The sequence below is a fragment of the Medicago truncatula genome, chromosome 1 (genome assembly GCF_003473485.1).
Source record: "Medicago truncatula cultivar Jemalong A17 chromosome 1, MtrunA17r5.0-ANR, whole genome shotgun sequence".
Taxonomy (NCBI): domain Eukaryota; kingdom Viridiplantae; phylum Streptophyta; class Magnoliopsida; order Fabales; family Fabaceae; genus Medicago; species Medicago truncatula.
Genome location: NC_053042.1, coordinates 30685440 through 30711889, shown reverse-complemented (window position 1 = coordinate 30711889; position 26450 = coordinate 30685440). Strand labels below are relative to the sequence as shown.

The 26450-nt window shown below is 32.9% G+C and overlaps 1 protein-coding gene across 2 annotated transcripts; it reads left to right on the top strand.

Moving 5' to 3' along the window:
• Positions 1-14772: 14772 nt before the first annotated feature.
• Positions 14773-25957, top strand: LOC25483895 (DNA glycosylase/AP lyase ROS1). Of its 2 annotated transcripts, XM_024777928.2 has the most exons (21): positions 14773-15169; positions 15365-15756; positions 15838-15948; positions 16566-19472; positions 19560-19904; positions 19998-20088; positions 20182-21424; positions 21521-21600; positions 21776-21860; positions 21932-22023; positions 22105-22173; positions 22315-22351; positions 22436-22518; positions 22868-23341; positions 23548-23584; positions 23659-23716; positions 23860-24002; positions 24088-24153; positions 24251-24365; positions 24459-24497; positions 25404-25957. In XM_024777928.2, the coding sequence occupies exons 2-21, from the start codon at positions 15534-15536 to the stop codon at positions 25709-25711; spliced, it is 6606 nt and encodes a 2201-aa protein (XP_024633696.1). In that variant the 5' UTR covers positions 14773-15169; positions 15365-15533; the 3' UTR covers positions 25712-25957. The 2 variants fall into 2 exon arrangements, with proteins under 2 accessions (XP_024633696.1, XP_024633689.1); XM_024777921.2 differs by having other exon boundaries at positions 15365-15948.
• Positions 25958-26450: the final 493 nt, after the last annotated feature.

Below are 26450 nucleotides of genomic sequence, written 5' to 3'. Positions count from 1 at the left end.
AACATATTATACCTTAAAAAAAAATCGTTATGCACAATTATTTTAACGATTTTTTTATTATTATTTTTATTTAAGTAATGTGCAAAACAATATTCAAATGCTTAATTTTTACACTGATTTAAATGCTATTCTTATTAAGATATATACGCATAAGTATAATACTGCAATTGTTTTGAACGTACCAAAATAATGATTGAAACATTCAAAATCAATAAATATTATTAATGACAATTTATGGTTTTTGTCAAAAAAAAAAAAAACAGGTTGAGGTTTCCTCGGCAGTTAACTGCCGAAGTTTTCAGTTTTCCTCGGTAGTTTACTGCCGAAGTTTTCCTGGGTAGTTAACTGCAGTCGGTTCCATAATTCGGCAGTTAACTGCCGAGAGATATTTGAGTAAATTACTCGTGTTTCTCAGCCAATGCATATGTGTCAATAGCAATTCTCTCTTGGAGTGGCAAAAGTAAAAGGACGTGACACCACACTGAAAGGTGAAAAGATTCTCTAATTAAAATTAGGTTTCGTTACTCATTTATAAAAATAAATTGAAAATGTAATTTGAAAAGAGATAAACACAAAAAAATAGATGGATCTTAACTGAAATAAGTGGTGGGTTCTATCATTAAGTGAGTCTCACCATCATTAATTATTTTTTACTTTTTGTGTGTCTTTAACTCTTCAAACCGAACAAATGGAGAAAGCTATAAATTGAGAGGATTCTTGCTCGCTTAAAAGTATTGATTAAATAATTTATTACTATAAATTTTATCAAGTTTTTATTTTTGTCTTATCTATAATCACACAAATTTTGATACAAATTTACTTATTTTAGTAATTTAATGAATGTTTCAAGGACACTCATTACTACTCTCTCTGACCCTAATTACAGGACCTTTTTGAAAAAATAACGGAAATTAAGAAAATTAAAAATGATAATAAATTTGTTTGTAATTGTTATTGTTTTTACAATTTTAACCTTTAAGAGAGAAAGTTAGTGTATGTTTCAACATAGTATTTAATGTTGATTGAAGAAAAAGATATAAAATAAATAGGGGTATGTTGGTAAAGAATTAATTAATGTACTTAGAAATACAAAAGGGATCTTATAAAAAGAGACAAAAAAATTCTCAAAAGGGTCTTATATTTAGGGACGAAGGTAGTAACATTTTTATTAAAATTAAAGATATCTTATTTGAACAACTAATTTATAAACAATTAAATATATATATTTATACAATATATAAAGAGAATAAGAGGTTTTGGACGGATTTTGGGCTGATTTTTTTGTTATTTCAGTTATACCTTTAAACAAATTTTCCTATAACAATGTTATATTGGTGGTGTTATTAAAAAAATTGTTATATTTGTTATATAATTGTTGTCATTAAAAAGGATAAATATAGTTTGTTGAATTTGTTACATTTGAAATTCATAAATATCTATACTTGTAATTTTAATCTATGTCAAAAAATTATATAAAATATTGTTTGTACTTTACACGCAAAATTTCTATAAAACATCGTTGATAATCGACATGCGTTAGCGCAATAAAAAGAACGGTTTGTGCCCGTCTTTCCGCTACTATATATAAAAAAGAAAGGTTTAATTGAAATTTTGGTCCCCCTATTTTCATCTTGTGAAATTGGTTCTCCTGTTTTAAAGTTCGACAGTTTTGGTCCCTCCGTCATATTTTTAACTAAAAAGAGGTGATGTGATAGGTTTTAAATGTCTTGGTATATGATATGAAGATGAGAAAATATCAACATCGATAAAATCATAAGAAAACTTTCTTAAAAACTTCATTTAGAACATGTTATATCATCATATTTTAGACAAAATATAATATAGAGGGACCAAAACTGTCAAATTTTAAAATAGGGGAACAATTTTACAAAATGGTGAAAATAGGGAGACCAAAACTGCAATTAACCCTATAAGAAATATAGATATTGACATGAAAACTAAAATAATAAAGAGGAGTTTCCACTAATATATTAAATGGACAAGTTTCAGTGCAAATTGCAAACTTACTTTTTTAAATTTTTAACATTTGCAAATTTGCACGTGATAGAAAAACCATAAAGAGAAAATAAGAACACAATAACAGTATGAGAGTAAACTATCCTAATTTTTTTTATAAAATAATTGTACAAATATTATTTATGTTAAAATAAATTTTTGGTAAAAATTTATTATATTCCACAATTTGATTGGTGAATAGAATGGACTAGGATTAGTAGTTTTTAGGTAAACAAGATAGAATAAATGAAAACATAACGAGGGTTAGGATAAGAGAGTTACAAAGTAAATATAAGTGACAGAGTTGATTGTGATACGTATGTCAATATATGATTTTAATCTTCAATTATCTATTCGTAAAAATCTTTTTTTTTTTTTAACAATCTATTGGTAAAAATCTTAAAAAATAGATATTTTAAAAATATTCATCGAGACGAATTTAACAATATCATATATGATATCATTTGTCTTTATATTAGTAAAAAAATATGATCAAAGTATGTTACGTAGATAGTACAAATAATCAAACTATGTCATTTAAAATGAGACGGAAGAAACATTTATTTTTTTGTCAAAAAGTAAGCAATTACTTTAACCAAACCAAAAACAACAATGTCTTAAAATCAAGAAACAGATAGATTGAATACATATGATGTCACTCTTAAATATCTTAGTGGTTGATTTATTCATTGATTTATAGGAAAAAAAATTAACTTTGGATTTGATCCATAACTGATTAACAATATCAAAAGTTTTACCATGTACTCGAGAGTACATGTTAAATAATCTCGAATATCAAATATCATAAAGTTATGATGCTTTCAAATTAATAATCAAATAAGACGTAAAATGAGAAGAAGAAAAAAAGCATTGCGAATATTTTCCACACCTCCACAGAGATAAACTATCCCACAACAACTGCTTTGTCCATTTTTTTGTTTGATCTTTGGCTAATTTTTTATTGTTTTTTGATTTGACTCTCAGACTTGTAACTGTGTATTAACTTTGGTGTTCTACTCTATGTCTTATGTAGGTAGAATCATTTATAAGTCGTAATATAATTTATTTTAGTTTGTTCGAAAAAAAATACAACAAAAGATAAAATTAACTAAAGTTAAATGTTAATTAATAACACATTAATTTTATTCTAAAAGTAATAAAATAAATGTGACTAGCTTGCCACGTTGGTTGCATGTCAAATAAAATGTCAGCGTCGAAAGACCCAAACATCATTTTGCCATATAGCACCACTCTTCTTGCAAACATCTAAAACATATTAGAAATTAAAAATTCAACTAAAATTTATTATGGACTAAATTTAGAGCATCCAAATCAAATTTTATATAGACCAAAAATATATTTGACCCAAATAACAAACTAAAGACAAATTTAAATATTTATTTTAGGGAAATGCTTTTTTTTTTAAACAATTAGGGAAATACTAAAGAGTATCCTAATGATACTTTTTAAGGACTTTAGATAGTAAGTTTATATAAAAACTTATGCATTCAATCCATCAGAAATTGAAATATTAAACTTTTTCAATGAATAGTTTTTTATTAAAAATCTTTAAAAAGTATCTTTAGAATACTCATTAACAAAATTCTTAAAGAGTATTCTTAAAACACTTGTCAGCAAAAACCTTTAATTTTAATTTTAATATATTTACCACACTTACAATAGTACATCATATTTAGGGAATACCATAAATCTGCTATACTCATTACTAGATAATAATAGAAGAAGTACAAGAAAAAGGAAACCAAATCAGAGTGAGATTAACAATGAGGCGTGGAATATTTCGTGCTCCTTTCTCTTTTCAAACTTTCCTTATATATTCAAATCATTGGAATATCTTCTGCCATCAATTTTTCTAAATTATCGTCAGTTGACAGATGTTCTTTTCTTTAACCAATGATCTCACCTTAGTGACTTGGTTTTCAGGCCGACCCAAGGGAAAGGCCATTAAAGCCCCTACTTTTTTTTTTTAGTAATTAAAGTCCATTTTAGACAAATCTTGATGTTCTCTTGCATTTTTTCTAGTGCTGTCTATCCTACCATCATTTGAGCCATTCATTTATGTTTTTCTCTATTTTCAAAACTGCAGTTATTTATTTCTTTATTTGTTATGATCTCTCAGTTGTTGGATGAAACCTTGATGTTCTCTTGCATTTTTCTGCTGCTGTCTATCCTATCATCATTTGAGCCATTCATTTATGTTTTTCTCTCTTTTCAAATCTGCTGTTATTTTTTTCTTTATTTGTTATGACCTTCAGTTGTTGGATGAAACATATGAGGATGCCTGAACAATAAAGGAAGGAGATGATCTATTTCCACTTTAGACCCACCAACAAAAATTATTTTTCATTAAATTTTATAGGAAAAAAGTCTCATATCCAAACAAAAAAGACTTCATATATTCAACATCATTTTAGGTCTCACTTAAGGTGTGTTTGATTTGCAAAACAGTAAGTACTGGACAGAACAGTACAAGATAGAACAACACAACACAAGGCAGAACAATATAGGACAAATTTTTATAGCATTGAATTTTTTTATATACGATTTTTGAGGGACGAAATATTATTTTGGTATTTTAGACAACTTGTACGTGGGACAAAAAGTTGTGTTGTGGTTCGGTGAGGGACAAAAATATAAGTTTTTGTCCTGTCCTTTGCCTCCAGTTTATCTTGTACCTAAAACAATTGTACAAATCAAACACTGGACAACTGGAGTTGTTCTGTCATGTCTTTTATTTTTTAGCAAATCAAACGCACCCTTACTTTTAAAAATTATTGGGCCATCTCTGATGGTTTTCTTCAATTGTTGTCATAATAATGAACTTAGTACGAGCAATTCTAATATGGTCACAAGGCCAAACAAATAGTGTTTGGTCACACACACATAAACAAATATTTTTTTTAAAGATGAAAAGAAACTTGATAAAAAAATAATTAAATATTTTAAAGATAATATCTTCATGTGAGTGTGTCCAAAGACTATTTATTTGGTCTTATGATCATGAAAGAATAGCTTGCTTGGTACCTCGAAATTTAGAATACTCACACAAAGTATGTCTCAAGTATCTCCGTTAGAACCAATAGTATACTGATATTTTTTTTAAGGTATGTTTGGCAAGACAAAGATATTGGCTTCTAGTTTAAAGTTTATAAGCTCGCATGATTAAAAAAGTATATGTTTGATAACTGACATTTCATCACGAGTTTATAGCTGATTTTTTGGACCTTATTTTAAGTAATATTTGAGTTTGTAGTGTATAATTTTTTGTCTCTTTTTCACCATTTTAACCAAAACCTAATTTTGGTTGTTTTGGGTGTTAAGCCTCTTCCTATGAGAAGAGGACTTTAGCAATCTAAAATCCCGGCAACGGAACTTTTTATGATTTTTTTTATATATTTTATTCTTCTTGAAAAAAAAAAAAGTAATCTAAAGTTCTGTTAAGAGGAAACTAAATTTTAGCAAAGAATTATTCCGCTTAAAATTAAACTTCCGATTCGTTTTTTGGTGGAATTCATTAAACCACTTGAATTCAATCATTTAATTACCTTTATAATTTATAATGAAAGAATTATTTTTTAAATGTTGGGCAATAAAAGATCGGGCCTGCTCCTCTCAAAAAGAAAAAACGATCGAACTTCCTATCTTTTTTTATCAAGTAGTATAATGGTTAGAAATTCACCTATTAAGGGGAATAAGAGGTGATCGAAGTTCAAACTCTAACCTCTGCATATATTATACAATGTCCTTACATACGGAACTAAGCTCTCTCTGACATTGAGCTTATAATCTACAAAAATAGGAAACACCCATAAATTTCTGATTCTCTACAATTAATTTAAGTTTAGTTTTTTTGGTTTGTACGTTTAATTTATATATATGTGTTAGAATTATATTACTATCCCCGTGAGCTTAGCTCAGTTGATAAGAACAATGCATAATATAGAGATGTTACATTTACCGTTACATTTATTTCGGAGGTGTTACATTTGATTTTTTACAAATATAAAAACTAAAATAAATATAAATTTGAAATAAAAAATTTATCGAATAAAACTGGCAAAAATGCCGAAATTGTTAGGTCGGACGTCACGACCGGGGTTCGAACCTCTGTGCCTCCGCTTGTGTGTGTGAGTTTATGATAGCTTTGTCATCTCGCCTATCTACCAAAAAATAATAATAATTATTATTATTATATATAAAAATATATATTAAATTAATAAATTTAATTCATTAAATATTAATTGACATAATTTTTTTATGAATTAATAATGTAATTTTGTCCTAAAAAATATTGTAATATTATGTCTTTTAAATTTACATTTTTTTTTGAAGGAAATGTCTTTTACATTTATTAGTTGATTGAACCAAGAAAAAATTCTCAGCACCGCAAATGTAACTCAGGTCTTTTTAAACTCTTTCAATGTTTCAACCAATTTTACCACACGACAACCCCTTCTAATACAATCAATGCCAAAATTAAAACGTTAATTTGTAATTAAAACTAATGAACGTGGAAAGTGAAAACATATCAGGTAGCTCTGCGACCGATATAGTCATTGACTATGATCGAATACTGAAAACATTTTACAGAAAATTATTTTATCATTTTGAAAATTAAAATTAGGTAAAGGTCAATATCTTACATAGAAGATTTCAATGCAAACACACATTGATGTACCTTGCACTAAGTGGTCCTATTGTTGTTGCCTATTAAAGAAGGAAAATGGACAAATCACACAAGGATTGAACTTCTTTGTTTGCTGTTCCTAGTTTGCATGCGTGGCTCTATGGTCCTCTGTACTTATCAAATTAATGAAATCTTTTCCTTAAAAAAATTAAATAGTAATTCCATAAAAAAAAAATTAAGCCAAAAAAAAAATACTAACACATACAAAGTTTGGGGGACATAGACCTGACCCACGGATAACCCAAACGGGGATACATCATGATAAAACAGCCCAAGTGGAACAACTCTAATCTATCCTAACAAAAATACACTAATCACTGGCGCAACCCAGCGAACCAGCGTACGGGCGCGAAACCAGATTACAAAAAAGCGTGAAAAGTGGACATTCGCATAGAACAATTAAAGTATAAAACTCGGCGAATGGATTGGCCGTCAACACGGTATCCAATCCAAGAGCCCACAATCCCCTGAATCAACAACAGACATAAAATGCTCTTTCGAGCAAACAACGCGTAAAAAGTCAGATCGAGGGGAGTTCAATACGTTAGTAACCAGACCCTTTCGGGTTAAACGAACCAGACCCTTACGGGTTTATGAAACTCAACCACTGCAAAAAAGTCCAGATTTGCAACCCTCCCAACCTCTGCTGAACAGAAGCAAGAAAACACATACCAAACTACCGAAGTCCCAAACAGCGAACAACATGACGACGACAGCGAACACAACCATCCATAAACACCACCATCAGCCCTGCCAAAACAGAAACAGCAGCATCGAGACTACCGGAACGACGGTGATACCACAAAAACAAAAACAAAAACACAGAGACCCCGGAGGGAGTCTGCCACCAAATCAAGCAAAACAACTAACTGGATAAAAAAAGGACAGCTACACGCCACTGACGCAAACCACAACCACCGGTAAGAAAACCACAAACCGCCACGATCCTTGCGACACAAATGATTCGGAGGTTACGTGAAGGAGAATTAATTGTGAAGGAGAAAGGTACCACAGTTGCAGCCGTCGGCGTAGATGTAACATGTATAGTGAATTTTATATGATCTAAAAAGGATTTAAATACTTCATCGTCGGGTTTCAATTATAAGCAAATGTTCGTTTATTAATGTCATTCTATAACTAGTGTATTTGGTCTTTATTTTATTTTTTATCAAACAAATTAATTATTTGATCGATTTAAAAAGTAATTTTTTGCTTAAAATTGAGATCGGAGAGGGTATACTCTGATTTGGATTGCATGATTTCAAATAAATGAAAACTAAATTTATCAAATGATACTCCCTTCGGTCACTAATAGTATAATAAAAATTCACTTTTTAAATTTATAGAACAACTAATATATCTGATTTATAATATATACTAGATACATCGGTTGTTTAATAAATATTAAAAGAATTATTTTTTGTTTGTTTATAATAGTGATAAGAGGAAGTATGTGATAGTCAAATGTGTCAAAACCTAAACAAGCATAAATGATTAAGAAAATAGAAATGCTAACAAATGCCTTTAGGGCATTTGATAAGAGGTTTAAAATGAAAATTTTATCTTAAAATTTGTGTATTCAACACATTAAAACATCGAAAAAGTAAATTTTTCTCAATAAAGTTATCAATGTAATTTCACCCTTAAAAAAAATCACATAGATTTCTTTTCACCCTTTCAATTAACAAGCATAGATGTGCATTTATTATTTTTACATGTGATGATGGCTTATACTTTCAAGATATTTTTTTTTATAGATTTCTTAAACAAATTTCTTAAATCACATGTTAATATGATGCAAACTTCTCTAATAATCTCGTTTTAACAATTTATTTATGATTGCATAAAACAGGGATCCTATTATCTATTTAGGCACCTAAAAATTCCTCACAAATACGTATTGAACAATAATTAATTATCATTCGATGACTTTTAAAATCAATTTAACCAATTTAAAAGGTCCCGATAGTTAATTGTATTTAAAGATGTCTTGGGTAATTTAAGGTGTCTCTGAGCATATGTTAGATACCTAAAAGACAATTGTCATATATTTAATACCTGGGACTATTTTAATCAAGTAATGTTATTTAAACAACTTTTTTGTTATAACTTTTGAGACAACCTTGTTGTGCTCTCTTTTTATTGGTCAAAAACAATGGAGAGAGAAAAAAGAAGAGAGAGAATAAGAAAATAATATGATTATGAGAGAAAATGTTGTACAAAAATTGTACAAAAATGGTTGTACAAATATCAATTCTCATTTTAAATAGGCCTATGTGAAAAGCTAGGCCAACAAAGTCTTAGCCTTAGAGATCATAAAATTCAAAAGTATGATAAAATTGAGTTTGACATATACTCTCTCCGTCCCATTTTAACCGAGCCTTTGACTCATTTCACACTTATTAAGAAAAAATGTATAAGTGAAAGAGAGAGAAAAATGAGTTTGAGTTCTCTTATCAATTATTGGTGCATTCTTCTCTATCAACTATTGAAAGTAATACTCCCTCCGGTCCTATTTATAAGAAAAAATTGATTTTTTAAATTCATTGAGTCATTAATGTACTTGGTATAGAATATAGACCAAATACATCATTTATTCAATGAATCAAAAAAGTCAAATGTTTCTTATAAATAGGACCCGAGGGAATATTAATTAGTGTTATAATTGAAAAAATGTAATTAATATTGTATTGAAAAGTGAAATGAATCAATTTTTCTGGGACAATATTTTTTACAAATGGCTCAATTATTATAGGACGGAGTGAGTATAAACTTCCTGATTACTTTATGATTTAAACTTGAGTATTTTAATTAAAAAAAATTGTCAATAATTAATATGTTAGGGGAATTTGTTACTAACATATACCAATCATTGAACCTCAATCTCAATATACCAATCATCACCCAATCAACTCAATGGATTCAACAACAACTGATTTAGAGAAAAGGTAAAATCTTTGGACATTGAGCTAAGAATATGCCAAAATAGAACTTTAGCCTCCTCCAGTACCTTCTCCCAATTGAAGTCTTCTTGCTTAAAGATGATTGCATTTTTTTTAGGCAAAATAGAAAATATATATAAAATAAAAAGAAGAGATACAAAGACTGGGGACATTAAACCTGACTTAGGAATAACCCAAATGAAAATACATCGTGATAAATCAGTCCAATGGATCTACTCTAATCTATTCTAACAAAATTCACTAATCACAAGCGCAACCTAACGAACCCGCGTACGGACACGAAACCAGATTACAAAAAAAGATGAATAATGAATATTTGCAGAGAACTGTAAGAGTTTAAATATGGCGAATGGATCGACCGCCAACACAGTAACAAAATCCAAGTGCCAACAGCTCCCTGGTCAACGACAAGCATAAAAGCTCTTTCGAGCCAAACAACATGTAAGAACTTAGATCGAGGGATGAGTCCAATACGTCAGTAACCATACCCTTTCGTGTTTAACGACCCAAACCCTTCCAGGTTAAACGAACCAGACCCTTTCGAATTTTTGTTAACAGAACCATACCCGTTAGGGTTTTTGAACCTTCAAAATTGTAGAAATATTAGAGAACCAAATAACGTCTAACTTTCCCTTAATAACTTGAATATGCCGCCTCTAACCGTCCTCCTTGCCATCCCTCTTAATAGACCCTAACACCACCTCTTTGCAAACAACCACAAACTCCTCCTCCTATTGAAATAACTTTTTCTCCAAGTGCAATTCATCTTTCTTACACCTTCTCCCTCCATTATAATCTCTACAACGCATCTATCTTTGACCGACGATAATTCAAAAAGTCTACTAAAAAGGTTTTTCATGAGATCTCTGTCCATCCATTTTCTGACCAAAAGCTAGTGACTTTCCCATCACCAACAAGCTTTCTTAAATCATGATCAAACAACCCACTCCTCCGCATCGTGGACTTCTCATAAGTTAATGTTTTAAAATTTTAACACTCTAGATTTTAAATGTTCATTTAAAATCAATAAAAATAAAGACCACAAATTTATAGAAAAAATCGCACAAAAACCAAATATTATTCGATCTGATTTCATATTGATTTTGTAAGAAGAAATTGAACACACACACACATATATTCTAATACATCTTTATTTTACCATTACTATGAGATATCAAATTAACATATTATTTGTAGGTTTTTTAATAATATTTATTAGGTTCATGCTAACTTGTGCCCTTACAACATAAGTTAAGGAGCTTAAAATGAAAATTAAAAATAAAATTTATATTGAAAATATAACTTTTGAAACTTTTAACACATTGAATGCACAATTTTCAAAAAAACATTTATATATTTGGCTTCTTAACTTATGCTTCAAAGGCACATGTTAGCATTTCTCTATTTATTAACTTGGTAAAAAAAAGTTCATACACGCACAGAGTAAGGTCTCAGGTTCAAACTCAGATGAGAGCGTTCAACCTAACCAAGGTTTTGCAACTCGAGAGTTTACCTCAACTCGTTTTACCTAGGTAAACTCGTACAAGTTTACCTAAAATTGAAATTTTATACAATTTATTATATGCATACATATGTAAGCTAATATAATACTGTAAAAAGATCAATAGTGAAAAATATAGACTTACTTATAAATGCAAAGTGTAGAAAACCACCATAAAAAAGTGGTATGCTTAACTTAGTATCAAAATAGAAAAATTAACACACAAAAGCATAGGTTTCATAAGTCTCTAAAGTCTACCCATCCCAAAAACAAAGTTTCACAAATTTATAAACTTGAGAATAAAACTATCCATAAAAACAAACTAGGTAATTTCTTCGAAAGGTCAATCTTCTAAAGTTCCATAACACCATTCTCATCTATATCTTCATCTTCGAAAACCTAATGTTTCATTCGCTCCCCTGTTCTTGAAAACTCAAAGAAAATGATATGAAATGTTTCACTTGAGTAAGCTGAAACATGTTGTAAGCTAGAAAGTAAATATGTTTTCATTTGGGCTTGAAAAAAATGGGCCAAAAACAATGGGCCATTTTTGAAGAAAAAAAAAATACAGGAGTAAACTCGCAAAAACGGTAAACTCGCCCGATTTCACACGAGTTTACTGAGTGTTAACTCGGTCAAACTCGTCAAACTTTCCGATTTTACCAGAAATCGAGTTTACCTCTGAGTTAACTCGTTTTTAGCACCTAAACACGTAAACTCGGTAAACTCGCCGAGTTGACACGCGATTTGTGGAACATTGAACCTAACAATTTCAATGTTGTAAGCTGAATTAGATTTTACCAACAATGAAACTATTTGATAGTTTTGAGAAAGTAATCAAAGTTAAACCAAACTACATTTTTTCATAGGAAAAACTGAAGCAAACTACAAAATATTTAATATTTGAATTAGATAATATTTTTCCGCAGGACTAATTTTAAACGGAACTGTGTGAAGACCCTTTTTAGAAATGTTTTTATCGACTTCAGTTTACCAAGGCTTTGTTTGGGAGTTTGGAGGGGAGGGGAGGGTTTTGGAAAAAAAGGAAGGAGCAAATGGAAGAAATAGAAGATATTGGGAGGAGAGGGCTTTGGAGGTTAATTTTTTACTCATAATAAAAAATCCCCCTCATTTGGGGTAACTCAAAAATTGTATTGGGGGAGGTTTTTGGGGGGTTATGGAGGGTTTATACTAAGTTTTCAAATTCAATCTATGTTCTTATAATATTCTTAAAATTAAAAGTATATTAATCATAAGTATTAGTTTATCATTCTTTAAAAATATGTTCTTTTACAAAATGTGAATTTTTTATCCATATTTCTACATATTTCCAACTCCCCAAAGCCCTCCCTTCCCTTCCCTCTAAACTCCCAAATAAAGCCTAAAGGAATTAACTATTTAACACTCAAAAGTAGTTGATATCCTATCCTATCCTATTTCATTAAATTATTGAAAGGACGCTAATTATTTAACGCCGATGGTGAATCAGAATTGAATTTTGCATGTAATATGTGTACAACATGCAAATATTTTATTATTCGTCTTTGATTATAAAACCCTTTACAAACAATTGTTTGTCACTAAATATATGACTCTATACAATTTCATAGGTATTAAAGATTTCTTTACAGAAATGCCTTTGTTTAATTGACTACTGAAAAATGTAAAATATCTATTTTCTCTTATGATATTAATAATCATAGGGTTAAATATGTAAAACTAACACACGTGTCAAATAAATTTATCATTTCAACAATTTTCCTTAATATCCGTGATTTTTTTTAGAGATCTTTTATAACAAGAGGTTGGGGAGGTAAATGACACTACTCTTTGCTAAGAATCACGTTCTTTTGTAGATTCTTCGCAACACTAGTAATAATTTTTCTGACAAAATTGACAACAATGTTAAAGAAACCTATCTTGTTTTTATCTATTTCACGTTGTTAATGCTACTTGTTTACATTTTGTGTGTTTTTCGTACCATTCTTCACTTAAAATACATTTTGTATGGTTATAACAAACTTTAAAAAAAGAGTCTTGTTAACGAGTGTCTCTGGAACATTCTTTAAGGACCATAAATTTAAAAAATATTATTTAAAAAAGTCAAATATTACAAACTCTAATGCATTTATTACTCAAATTTTCGTAAAAACTTACTATTAAAGATGTTTAAAGCGTGTCATGAGGACACTTAAATATTCCATCCGTCCCGGATTAACTGAGACAAAAGCTCATTTCCCGCGTATTAATGTATAAATGAATGAGAGAGGAAAATAGTTTTAAGTGCACTTGTTAAGTATTGATGCATTCTCCACTATCATAAATATAAAGTGTAATATATTGAATTGAAAATGATGAAAGTAGTATTAATTAGAGTTATAAAGGGAATGAAATAATTCAGTTATTTTGGGACACTTTTTTTTTATTTACAAATGCCTCAGTTGTTATGGGATGAAGGGAGTATTATTCCATTCGTCTCAATTATAGTCGTTATGACAATTTCACACAAATTAAGAAAAGATAACTAATGTTGTATGAAAAAGAGAAATTATCAGTTGTTTCATAAAATTATCTTTCATTAATTGTATGAAAAAGAGAAATATCAGTTGTTTCATAAAATTATCTTTCATTAATAGTATTAAAAAGATCAGATAAAGATTTTTTTTTTTGTGATGGCCGAGGTTTGAACCCCGGACCTTGCATATATAATGCATTGTCCATATCAACTGAGCTAAGCTCACGAGGACGATCGGATAAATAATTAGAAGAAGAAAGAATGATAAATAGTTAAGGTATAATAAAAAAATTATATTAATGATTTATTGATATATTGACGTATAATCTGAGACAATTTTGTTGTTGTTCCAAAACGACTTATAATTTAAGATAAAAAAAGTAATATTAAAAAAATGGGTCATGTTAATCGGTACCCCTGGGCACGGGTTAAGGAAGCTAAAAATGGAAATTTTAAGTAAAAAAGAACACTTTTTTAAGCTTTTAATGCAATAACAACACAACTTTCATTAAAGAAAAAATAATACTTTGGAAGTAGTGTGACATAGTATTAATTGAAGGGTAAATTGAAAAGAAAAAGTTATTAATGTATTGGAAACTGAAAGTGACATTCATTTTGAAACAATTTTTTTTGGCTAAAACGACACTCATTTTGAAACGGATAGAGTACTATATTTGACTCTTAACCAGTGTTCCGGAGGCATTGGTTAATATTTCTCTAAAAATATATAATTAAATAATAAGTAATTTGAGACCCGCTTAAATAGCAAAAGGATGAGAGCTCCATTGTCGATGCTCTAAGTTCTAAATTTTGTTACTGGAGATTTTTCAGTTGACTTCCACCAAAGAAACCTTTTAAAACTGTTAAGTAGTTGGTAGTCCTGTTTGATTAAAATATTAAGTCATGGGTATAAGTGTAAACTACCACTTCCTTTTAAACCTCTGACAATAATAATAAATTCTAAATTTCGCTGACAGTGTATATAAATTAAATTCTCGCATGCATGCATGCAAGTACGTAACAATATAAACTGTTTCACAAAATTATCCTTCATTAACGAAACGTTGCATCTTTGTGAGAAAGAATAAATTTATACAACTCGTCAAACACATGTTTGATCTCTTCCACCTAAACAATAGAGATTATAAATGAATTAACCTAGTTGTGAAGTATAGAATTTTGTGTTCTTTCTTCTCTTATCTTGATCTCATTCGGTGGGTGAACTCACAGTGTTAGCATGCTATTAGATCTCTTGAGCATTGACTCTGTGTAACTACCCTTCCCATGAATTTCTCTCATTTCTGTTTTCTTTGGTAAAAGTTTCGGAGATTCCAAAGGAACAGCAATAAGAATCACTTTGCTTGTTTCAGATTTTTTATGTTAATTAATTAACATAAATTCATAAAATCTTATCAGAATTACAGAGTAAAGTTACAGCTTCATCTGTCACCAGTTATGTTACAAAGGTAATTAATTACTCTAATTACATCAACTAAGAACAACTCCATCTTAATTTTTTGATTCTATTCTTCAATTTCTCTTTATTTTTTTTTTTTGTCAAGTCTTCAATTTCTCATTTATTGATTCATGATTCATGCATTTTAATTTTCCTAATTTTTTTTAATTTTTTATTATTTTATTTCATTTTTTTTCTCTGTTAGGTTCATGAATCATTCTTGATAATGCATTCCAAAGATTGACCAAAAGTTGTGACCTTTATCAGAAAATTGAGCTTTGTTCAGTGTTTTGAGATTGACCCCAGTTGTCAATTTCATCATTTTTTTCAGAAATTGAAAAAAAAAATTCAATTTTTTGAGGTCAATTGTGAAAATGGAGGTAGGTGAAAATGATAGAAAGAAGCCAGAAGCAGAGATTCCATGGATCCCTTCAACCCCTGTTAAACCAGTTGTGCCAAAATCAGCTCCGATCTGTACTCCAAAAGCTAATGGAGCATTTGCATGTCTTGAATTCTCACATGGTGGAGAGAAAAACAGAGAATCCCATGATGGGATTGTACCTGCGGCTGCAATTACAGACATTGGAGGTGAAAATGGTAAAATCTGTGACAAGACAGGTTCTGAGAATGTTTCATGTTGGAGTGATATGGGTTTTAATGAATCTTTGGTTCCGACAGAGGCGGCTTCGGCGAATTCTTATGCAACACAGCTAGGAAACATTAATGGATTGAATGATCTGTTTGTCTCTTCGGTTATCTGTGACAATTCGAGGGATCCTCATGGACATGGTAAGCCAAGTGCTACAATTATTTTTACTATTTTTAATTTCTGTGACTATTTTTAATTTAATTTTGCGTTGTATTTTATTTTTTTCCCTATAACTCACATGAACAGTATGAGTATTAGCAGTAATTTACAAAAAGCTATGAAAATTAAAAACCATGCCGAAAAGATTTAAGGAAAGAATCGATAGTTATCAATTGGATACTCTGAAGAGTAACTGGACTCGACACTGACACAGACACATTGACTCTGGTAATATTTATTGGATTAATTAAATGTAATCACGAGTGTCGGTGTATCGTGTCGGCAGTCGGTACCTGTTGACACGTGTCGAACACCGAACACGGCTGCGATGAAAGATTCATCCAAAACAAATAGAATGTCTTGTAGCTGTATTATTTTTTCCCATTATCACTCGTTTTGTACAAATTTATTTGAAAGTACTTGTAAGTTTTGTGACCATGACACACTATGGGAATCATACAACCTTTTGCTCCACAATTATAGCTTTCAGTTCACTATTTCCTAGTCAATAAGTTTCGACTTTAACTCCCTCTTCATTGTTGTATATGAATTTTGGTTGTATTGCTCTTACTCATTTCTATCTGAACTTTTGATGTAGAAACATCCGATAATGCTTGTTGTAGCAAGAGAGATTATGAGGATGACCCTGCCAAAAAGCTTGACAAGGATGGAACTCCACCAAACAAAGAGCTCTATGACCCTGCCGTAGAATTTGCTGCTGTTTCTTCACAACTGAAGGAGATTTACAACCCAGATGAGGGAAACAGTCTCTGTACTGGTCTGAATAAAACACCAGAAAAAAAGCCAAGGAGAAAAAAGCACCGCCCCAAGGTCATTAGAGAAGTCAAACCCAAAAGGACTCCGAAGCCAGCTACCCCAAAGCCTGCTCAAGCAAAAGAAAACACAACCGGCAAGAGGAAGTATGTGAGAAGAAAAGGATTGAACACTTCTACTACTCAAACAGAAGTGACAAGTGAATTAGCTGAAAAAACACCTGAAGCTACCAAAATGTCATGTCAAAGGTCCTTAAATTTTGATATAGGATCAAAAGACGAGAGTTCTACAGGCAGAGAAAATGAAAATCCAACTGCACTTTTAGATGGTGTAGCCGTACAAGAAACCAATCTCGGCCCTGTCTGTGATTTAAACACTTCGGTTAAGCATGCATCAAGCGGTTCCATGTCATTACCAGAAGATACACAAGCCCCAGATACATCTTCACAAAGCACCAGCCCCGGGGAAAAGTCAAAAGAAAACCCAACGGGCAAGAAGAAACGTGTGAGAAGGAAAATGAACAAGACTTCTGCCCCTTCAACAGAAATGACAGGTGAATTGACTACAGAAAAGATGTGTGAATTGGCCAAACCAACCAGTAAAAGTTCCATAAATTTTGACAAAGGAGGAGTGGAAGAGAGTTCTGCAGTCAAAGAAAATGCAACTATACACCTGAGCAAAGAAAATGAAGTCACAGATCGAACAAATCCAGACGTTCCATTAACAGAAGACACACAAGCCACAAAATCATCTTCAAGAATGCCCCATGAAGCAAAGCCAAAAAAAAGCCCAGGTGTCAAAAGGCAGTATGTGAGACGGTCGGGATTGAACAAGTCTTCCACTCCTACAGAAGTATCCGGAGACTTGCCTGGAAAAGTGATGCCAGAATCTGCCATAACTTCTTGTAGAATGTCCATAAATTCTGACAGAGGAGCAAATGATGAAAGTTCTGCAGATAGAGAAAATGGAACTGTGCACTCGTGCAATAAAACTGGAGCAGAAATTCAGGAAATTGATGTAGGCCTTTCCGATGATATCCAGACTTTTATGAACCCGGCAGTAGAAAATAATTACCTGTCATTTTGTAATAATGAACAAACTCCAACTGTGCATCCGTGCAAAGAAACTGCTGCAGTAATGCAGGAAGTTGATGTAGGCATTTCCTATGATATGAAGACTTTCATGAATCAGGCAACAGAAAGTAATTACATGTCATTTTGTAGTAATGGACAAACCTCAAGTACATCCCCGTCACAAACCAACCCCCTTGGGGATAAGTCGAAAGAAAAGCTGACTGGAAACAAGTATGAGAGAAGAAAACGGTTGAACAAGTCTCCTATTTGTCAAACAAAAATGACAGGAGAACTGACTGGACCAATGATGCCAGATTCTAAAGAAACGCCAATGAGAAGGTTCTCGGATTTTGACATGGGAACCGAAGATGAAAGTTCTGCATGCAGACAAGTTTTAAATGTGCATATTGGCGACACAGTAGAGGAAACACCTGCAGGCCTTGCCTATAATAAAGATACCTGGATGAAGCAGGCATTACATAGCTACATGCCATTACCTGAAGGCGCACAAACCCCGAGTACATGTCCTTCAAAAGGTAATCATCCTGGAGCAAAGCCAAAAGAAAACTCAGATGGCGATAAGAAGTGTGTAAGAAAGAAGAGATCGAAAATGACTTCTACTCCAACAAAAAGGACAGGTGGATTGACTGAACCAATTATGTCTGAACCTACTACAATATCATGTAAAATGTCCATAAACTTTGACAAAGGAGGAAGAGATGAAAGTTATATGTGCAACGAAAGCCTGACCAGCGATCAAAACACCCTGGTGAAAGAGATATTACATTATTGCGCGTCATTATCTGAAAACACACAATCTCCAAGTACATGTCTTCCCGAAAGCAATCCTCCTGGGGAAAAGCAGAATGCCAGGAACGAAAACAAAAGAAAGGGCCTCGCAACTGCTGAGGATGGAAACATCAGTAACAGTCAAGTTTCAACAATAAAGTTACAAATGGTTGGTTGCGAGAGAGAGCATGCTGGAACCATTGAACATGCAGATAACAGCAGCATGAATCTAATTGGCGCACACTATAATGGATTGGCCTCATACCAGTCAAAGTTTCCGCTTCAATTTTCAAATATCCAGAAGAAAAGGAGAACTGAGAAGGGGAAAACTTCCAATTCTCATATTACATCTTCTGTGATTACTGAAAATGGAGCACCACTAATATTCACTCCCGAAGATGCTCAAATGCATCCTTATGCATCAAACTACAACTCTTGGATGTATGGTTTTGGATATAATGCACCTGTATTCCCAATCATAAATGAATATAGAGAAAATTATATCCATAATACTCAAACATTTGATGAGTTCAGATTATCTTTGAGAAGGGTGACAGAAAAATCTCAATTCCCGGCTGAAACTTCTGATTATAATTCGCTAACGAGAATTAGAAATTTTATCGAACCAAATTATACAGCAAATCAGCTGGATTTTTCAGACCAACAAGCAATGAGAGATGCAGAAAGACCTCAAACATGTATTGACGTCTTAGTTGAAGATGTGCCTGTATCAAGTGTAAAAAAGAAGCAAAATAGAAAGAGAAGTGCTCTTTCCAGTTCAGCGCATCCCAACACAGATCAGAATCAGATGCAACAGTGCCATAATGTTGCCTTGGGAAATCACCACTTGGCACTAGGGAAGTCATCAGGTATTTCCACTAAATACTTGATTTTTGTGTTAATAACATAATATGTATTTTAAAGGACAAGTTATACAATGTAATTTTGCACTGCAGGTACTGCTCGCGGAGGAAGGCGGAAAAAAGTGTATGATGTTGAAGCATTAGTTAAGCAATTTAGACAGCTAAACATAAACGCAGGAGTGGGAGACATTGTCTTATACAAGCAGAATGCACTTGTTCCCTTTCAGGGCTCATTTGATCCCATAAAAAAACAGCGTCCACGACCGAAAGTTGACCTAGATGAGGAGACTGATAGAGTGTGGAAGCTTTTGCTGTTAGATATAAATCATGATGGGGTTGATGGAACAGATGAAGAAAAGGCCAAATGGTGGGAAGAAGAACGTAAAGTGTTCCGTGGGCGAGCAGACTCATTTATTGCACGAATGCATCTTGTACAAGGTATCAGTGCAAGACCTTCAATCCAAGTTTATTCCATTGCATTCATTGGCTTTAATCTCATATTTCATATATAATATAAAACATAATCAACAGGAGACAGACGATTTTCTCGATGGAAAGGATCAGTTGTGGATTCAGTTGTAGGAGTTTTCCTCACTCAAAATGTCACGGACCATCTTTCCAGGTATAAACGCTATGAGTTTATTTTTTTTCTTTCTTTTTACTAACTTCGAATTCAACAACGTGCCACAAAAACAGCTTTTTTCTCTGTTGACAGCTCTGCGTTCATGTCCCTTGCTGCTCGGTTTCCCAAAAAGTCAGGCAGCACAGCTTGTGACGGAGAAGGCACAAGCCAAGCGGTCAACAAACAACAAGTGGATATAGTGGAACCGGAAGAGAACACAGAATGTGATGTGAACTTATTGAATCAATCTGTTTGCAACCAGAGTTCTATGACAAAAGACATAATTGAGCATTCTGGAGAAAAAGCTGTCAGCAGCAATGATTCCTGCAGAATTACCAGTAGCCCAATTAGCCTAACAGATGAATCAAACTGCAAACTAACAGAATCATCTCAATCCTCTGGTCCAATGGTTATGATTGAGGAAGGGGAAGAAAAATCATGTTATGATGGTGCTGGGAAAGAGTTAAATGACATAGTTTCGTCCCAATCCTCTGTCATTTCATCTCAAATATCTGGAGAGTTTTCAAATGATCAAAATCCTGAGAAGATAGGATCATGCTCAGATAGCAACTCAGAAGTTGAAGATCTGTCAAGCACAGCAAAGTACAACAGTGTTGAAGATCTGTCAAGCACAGCAAAGTACAAAAATTACGGTTCTTTCTGCAAACTTCTTGAAATGGTAAGTTCAACCAAGTTTTATGAAATTGAAAGTCAAAGAAGCAAATCAACTGAGAACATGAGAGATGTCACTCACAGCTCTTTGGAAGAATCCATCATCCCGTCCCATGAATGTAATTTGAGACTCACCCACAACTCTGAAGCTCATGATCCTTTCAAAGCAGAAGCTTCATCAAGTGGCATCTTAAAGAATAAACATGAAAATGAGATGAATACACCTAGTTTTCAAACAGCCAAGTCTGCAGGCCTTGTTGAGGTTACTCATTCTCAAACTATTGCATCTCAAGTCCATCCTCAGGAACAGACTAATCACATGCAGCAAAACTTTTTCAACAGTTCTGGACAAACTCATGATCTGATTCAGAATGAAAGGTATTTAAACCTTGGTGATCACAAAGATGTTGTGAGGAGTGAAACCAATGAGATAAGTTCTACCCCAATAAAAGTAAAGACCAAAAGTCAATTAAAGGAGGAACAGGAACAATTTGACTGGGATAGTTTACGAATAAAAGCACAAGCTAAGGCTGGGAAAAGAGAAAAGACAGAAAACACCATGGATTCTTTAGACTGGGATGCCGTGAGATGCGCAGATGTCGGTGTAATTGCTGATGTTATCAAAGAGCGGGGCATGAACAACAGGCTTGCCGAGCGTATTCAGGTAAACTCAAGTTTCAGTGAAAAACTAACGATCAATCAATTTCTGAACAGAAAGAACCCATTTGATGCAGCTCATTTTACATGATTTACTATGCAGAAATTCCTGAATAGGGTGGTTGATGATCATGGAAGCATTGACCTCGAGTGGCTGAGAGACGTTCCACCTGACCAGGCAAAGTATGTTGAATGATTCATTAATCTACTTAATTCTAGTACTACTTCTCATAATACAATTTTAGCATGTCTGGACTGTATGATTGGTGAAACCAACATTTTAAACTATCAGCTAGACCTATTTCATGCAGAAGAATATACATATATGTGCATAATAAAATTTGATTCATGTATACAGAGAATATTTGCTGAGCGTAAGAGGACTGGGATTGAAAAGTGTGGAGTGTGTGCGGCTTTTAACACTGCACCATCTTGCCTTCCCGGTAAGTTGAAAACAAAGGTATGCAATTGCAGGAATATGGAATAAATCTAATAAATTATTTCCATATAACAGGTAGACACAAATGTTGGACGTATAGCAGTACGCTTGGGATGGGTGCCTCTCCAACCACTACCCGAGTCACTACAGTTGCATCTCCTAGAAATGTGTGTACTACGTAAATAAATAATGTAAGGTGTTATTTTTTTTTTTTGGATAAGAAAAGCTAATATCATTGTCAATTGTAGGTACCCGGTGTTGGAGTCCATACAAAAATATCTTTGGCCTCGACTGTGCAAGCTAGATCAAAAAACATTGTAAGTACTTCTTTTTGAATTTATATAGCAAAAGAACAGAAACAAGTACTAATATTTTCTTTGTTTTTGTAAGTTTAGCAAGGGCAATTTACCTATTGATTAATACTTTGTATGTTTTATTGCAATTGCAATGTGTTACAGATATGAGCTACATTACCAGATGATTACATTTGGGAAGGTAAGTTGCGTTATCTATTGAGACTGATCAACCCTACTTAACCGAAACCCGTCGTGATTTAGACATGAATTACAATGAATGCAGGTCTTCTGTACAAAAAGCAAACCAAACTGTAATGCATGCCCGATGAGAGCAGAATGTCGACACTTTGCAAGTGCATTTGCTAGGTATGCATATAATATCTTAAAATTCTCTGAGAGGGAAAACTATGCAGTACCAAGTAGAACTCCTTTCTCATACATTAGAACTCTAGAAGGCACTGCAAATATTGCTCTTAGCAATATAAGTAGGGAATACTAGAATGTTCATATATCCAGAATTATAATACTAGCTTGTAGCTACCTCATTTTAATGACATCACACTAATTGCATTCTATCCTAATCAAAACAGTAAATTTAAGAAATGGCTGCTTAGGTAACAGCTGAAAATTTTCTCAGGACCACAATAAAAATACAAAAATATGCATGTACTGGAAATTATGATAACATCAATAACAGAAGCTTTATTGCTTGCAGTGCAAGGCTGGCCCTGCCTGGACCAGAGCAGAGGAGTATGGTTAGTGTATCTGGAAACGGTGTGACTGATGAGAACCCACCTGTAGTCATGAGTCAGTTGCACTTGCCTCTTCCTGAGAACACAAACCAAGTGGTGGAAGAAATTCCCGAAACAGAAGTGAGTGGACAACTGGCAAAATCTGAAGTGAATATTTGCCAACCTATCATTGAAGAACCGACAACACCAGAGCCAGAATGTTCGCAGCTAGAACTAAGTGATATGGAGGATGCCTTCATTGATGATCCATGTGAAATTCCCACCATTAAGCTTAACATGGAGGAGTTCACTCTTAATTTACAAAACTATATGCAACAAAACATGGAACTTCAAGAAGGTGAAATGTCAAAGGCTCTGGTTGCTTTGCATCCAGAAGCTGCTTCCATCCCTGGGCCCAAGCTAAAGAATGTTAGCCGATTACGAACAGAGCATTGTGTGTAAGTAACATAACTCATATCCAACTAAATACCTTGGGAGTACACTAGTATAATGTCAGATAAAGAAAGTAATGAATACTACAAAAGCAAAACCAACAATTGGTTAATATATATATTAGACTTGTAGTAGTGAAAAAGCTGTAACAACTTATAGTAGTGAAAAAGTTCTGACAAACTTATACCGATATTGTGTTCTCTTCATACAGTTACGAACTCCCGGATATGCATCCTCTTCTGGAAGGGGTTAGTTATTACTGCATTTGTGAATCTATTTTACCCTATGTGTCAAACTTTTGTTAACTACATGTGCATTACAGTGGGAAAAACGAGAACCCGATGATCCTGGAAAATATCTTCTTGCTATATGGACTCCAGGTAGACAAAAATAATGATTTCATTACCTAGAGAAATCTTTTTTTGCACTTTGCACCAAAATAAGTTGGGAAATTTTAAATACATGATTGTTTTAGTTTTCTGGTATTTTGTAACTCATTTTGCCAAATAAATTATAAAATTAGGAGAGACGGCCGATTCAACACAGGCACCTGAGTGCAAATGCAACTCTCGCGAAGAATGTGGACAGCTTTGCAACGAGATGGAATGTTTCTCATGCAACAGTTTCCGTGAAGCAAATTCACAGATAGTCAGAGGCACACTTCTGGTCTGAATGCATGTCAAATTAATGATTTTAACCACGTGTTTCCTAATTCTTATTCACTACTAATTCTCATAATAAATATGAACAGATACCATGTCGAACAGCTATGCGTGGGAGCTTTCCACTTAATGGCACTTATTTCCAAGTCAACGAGGTAAAATAGTGTGAAATCACAGATAGCGAAATTTATATCCATTTTAGGTGTGTATGTTTACAATTCAAGTACCACTAACATGTATCATTCGAAGCAGGTATTTGCTGACCATGGGTCTAGCATTAATCCTGTCAGTGTTCCCCGAAGTTGGATCTGGAACCTCAATAGGCGAACGGTATATTTTGGAACCTCAACAACATCAATATTTAAAGGTAAAGAATGCAGACCATGGTAATATATTATGGCATACGTTAGTGTCGTTCAAACAATGAAGCTGATTATTTTTTTCTTTTTTGGAAAAACAGGATTATCAACACAAGAAATTCAACAAGCCTTTTGGAGAGGTAAGATTTAATTCAAAGAATATAATCCTGCTTTGTTAATTGAATATCCCTCTTTAGCTTGTTTTTAATGGTGTGATTAACATAACTAGTTTGCATTTCTTTTGGCATGCTACTGGATCAAAGACTAAAGAAACATATTTCTACAAATTAATTGATAGAAACGTGATGCATCACAGTGCCACTATAATGTGCCTCCTACCACCTATCGCTTAGGTTAAATTTGCAAACATGAAACATCTAATCATCTGTTTTAGAACAAAGGGGGGCATAGATGGAATTTATGATATATGCCATATTGTCGTTCTCCTAGTGCTGCTACTAAAGCTTTGCTTCTTTAGCATAAGTTAACAAGAGTATGCATATGCAATCAAAACATCATCTAGCAAATCAAACATAAATACAACTGCCTTCACAAGCAATAAGAAAGATATTAAATACAGCCTAATTACTAGGGTAAATTATTTGTGTAACAAAATGCTACTAAATACATCCTTGTTTTCTCTCCTTTTTTTCAGTCATTTCATAGTTTACATAATTTATCTTTTTTTCCTATGGGACGGTTATAGAACAAATGCACATGCACACATACATTAAAACACTTGCACCGAAAGACACAACTTGTATGTCTATGCTTGTCTCAATTCCTTGATTTTCTGACCCTTACATGTAGTTCTTGCTTAGATTACCGTTGCGAAGTTTTTTTATATCTACTTAAAGTATAAGAGCAATGAAAGTTAACATTATTTATGGCATAAATATGCTAAAGAAATGTTTAGCACTCATTTTAGTATTTGTTTGAAAAATTAAAATGATCAAGAATGGTTCTTCCCTGGCAAGAGGAACCAACATAGAAACTGAATAGAAAAGTGTCCAAATAATATAACGGATGATGAAAATGCTTTGTAGGATATATTTGCGTGCGGGGGTTTGAAAGGGAAACGCGAACACCCCGCCCTTTGATGGCTAGACTACACTTCCCAGCTAGCAAATTGGCCAAAACCAACGAGAAGACGAAAAAAGAGTCAGGTCCAGCGAAAGAGAAGCCAGCACCGAAACCAAAACAGAAGCCAGGACCGAAACCAAAACAGAAGGCGGCGAAGAACTCACAAGGAACAAAACCAGATCCTGAAAGTCCGGTGAAGAACTCACAGGAACCGAAACCAAATCCTGAACAGCCTGAACTGATATTAAACAGTGACAGCCTTCAGGAGTAAGGAACAGCCTGAAGACTACACTGATCTGTATTATTATGTTGTCCAGTCGCATGTATGTAAATGATGATGACAAAGTCATTATTTAATCTTAACTTTATGTTATTCTTATCATTCTATAGGACGACTAGTTTTTTTCAAGATTATTAGGTTATGATAATGTATCAACAACAGTAGCCCTGTAGGTCTATGTAGCACCAACATTGACATGTGATTTTATTCAATTATTCTTTTTTTTTTTCTTTCTAATTATTACTAATGTCGACGTATCGGTGTTCGGATCGTGTTTGTGCTTCATAAACACAGGCCAAAACGCATGAGTTGGGAAGAGCACAAACACAGGCCAAAACGCATGAGTTGGGAAGAGCACAAACACAGGCCAAAACGCATGAGTTGGGTACTTTCTTCCCCCAACTTATGTGTGGCTATGCGCTCTAGAGTCTAGACTATTATCTTTATTTGAATTTTAGGACCTAGCTTCACGAGCATTGCTTGCAAATTTAATCAGAATTTTCATTCATTAGCCTTCCACTAATAAGATGTTTCATTAAACAAACAAAATATGAGCTATCGTAATTAACCTTGTTCATAGTTTTCTAAGTGAAGTGAAAATAGCAACAAAGAAAGTCTTCAATCAATCCAAATGAAGAAATAAAAAGAGAATTCCTTCCTCATAAGGAAAAGAGAGAATTCCTTGGTACTAAATGTTATAACTTTTTTCACGCTCTTATTATTTTGTTGG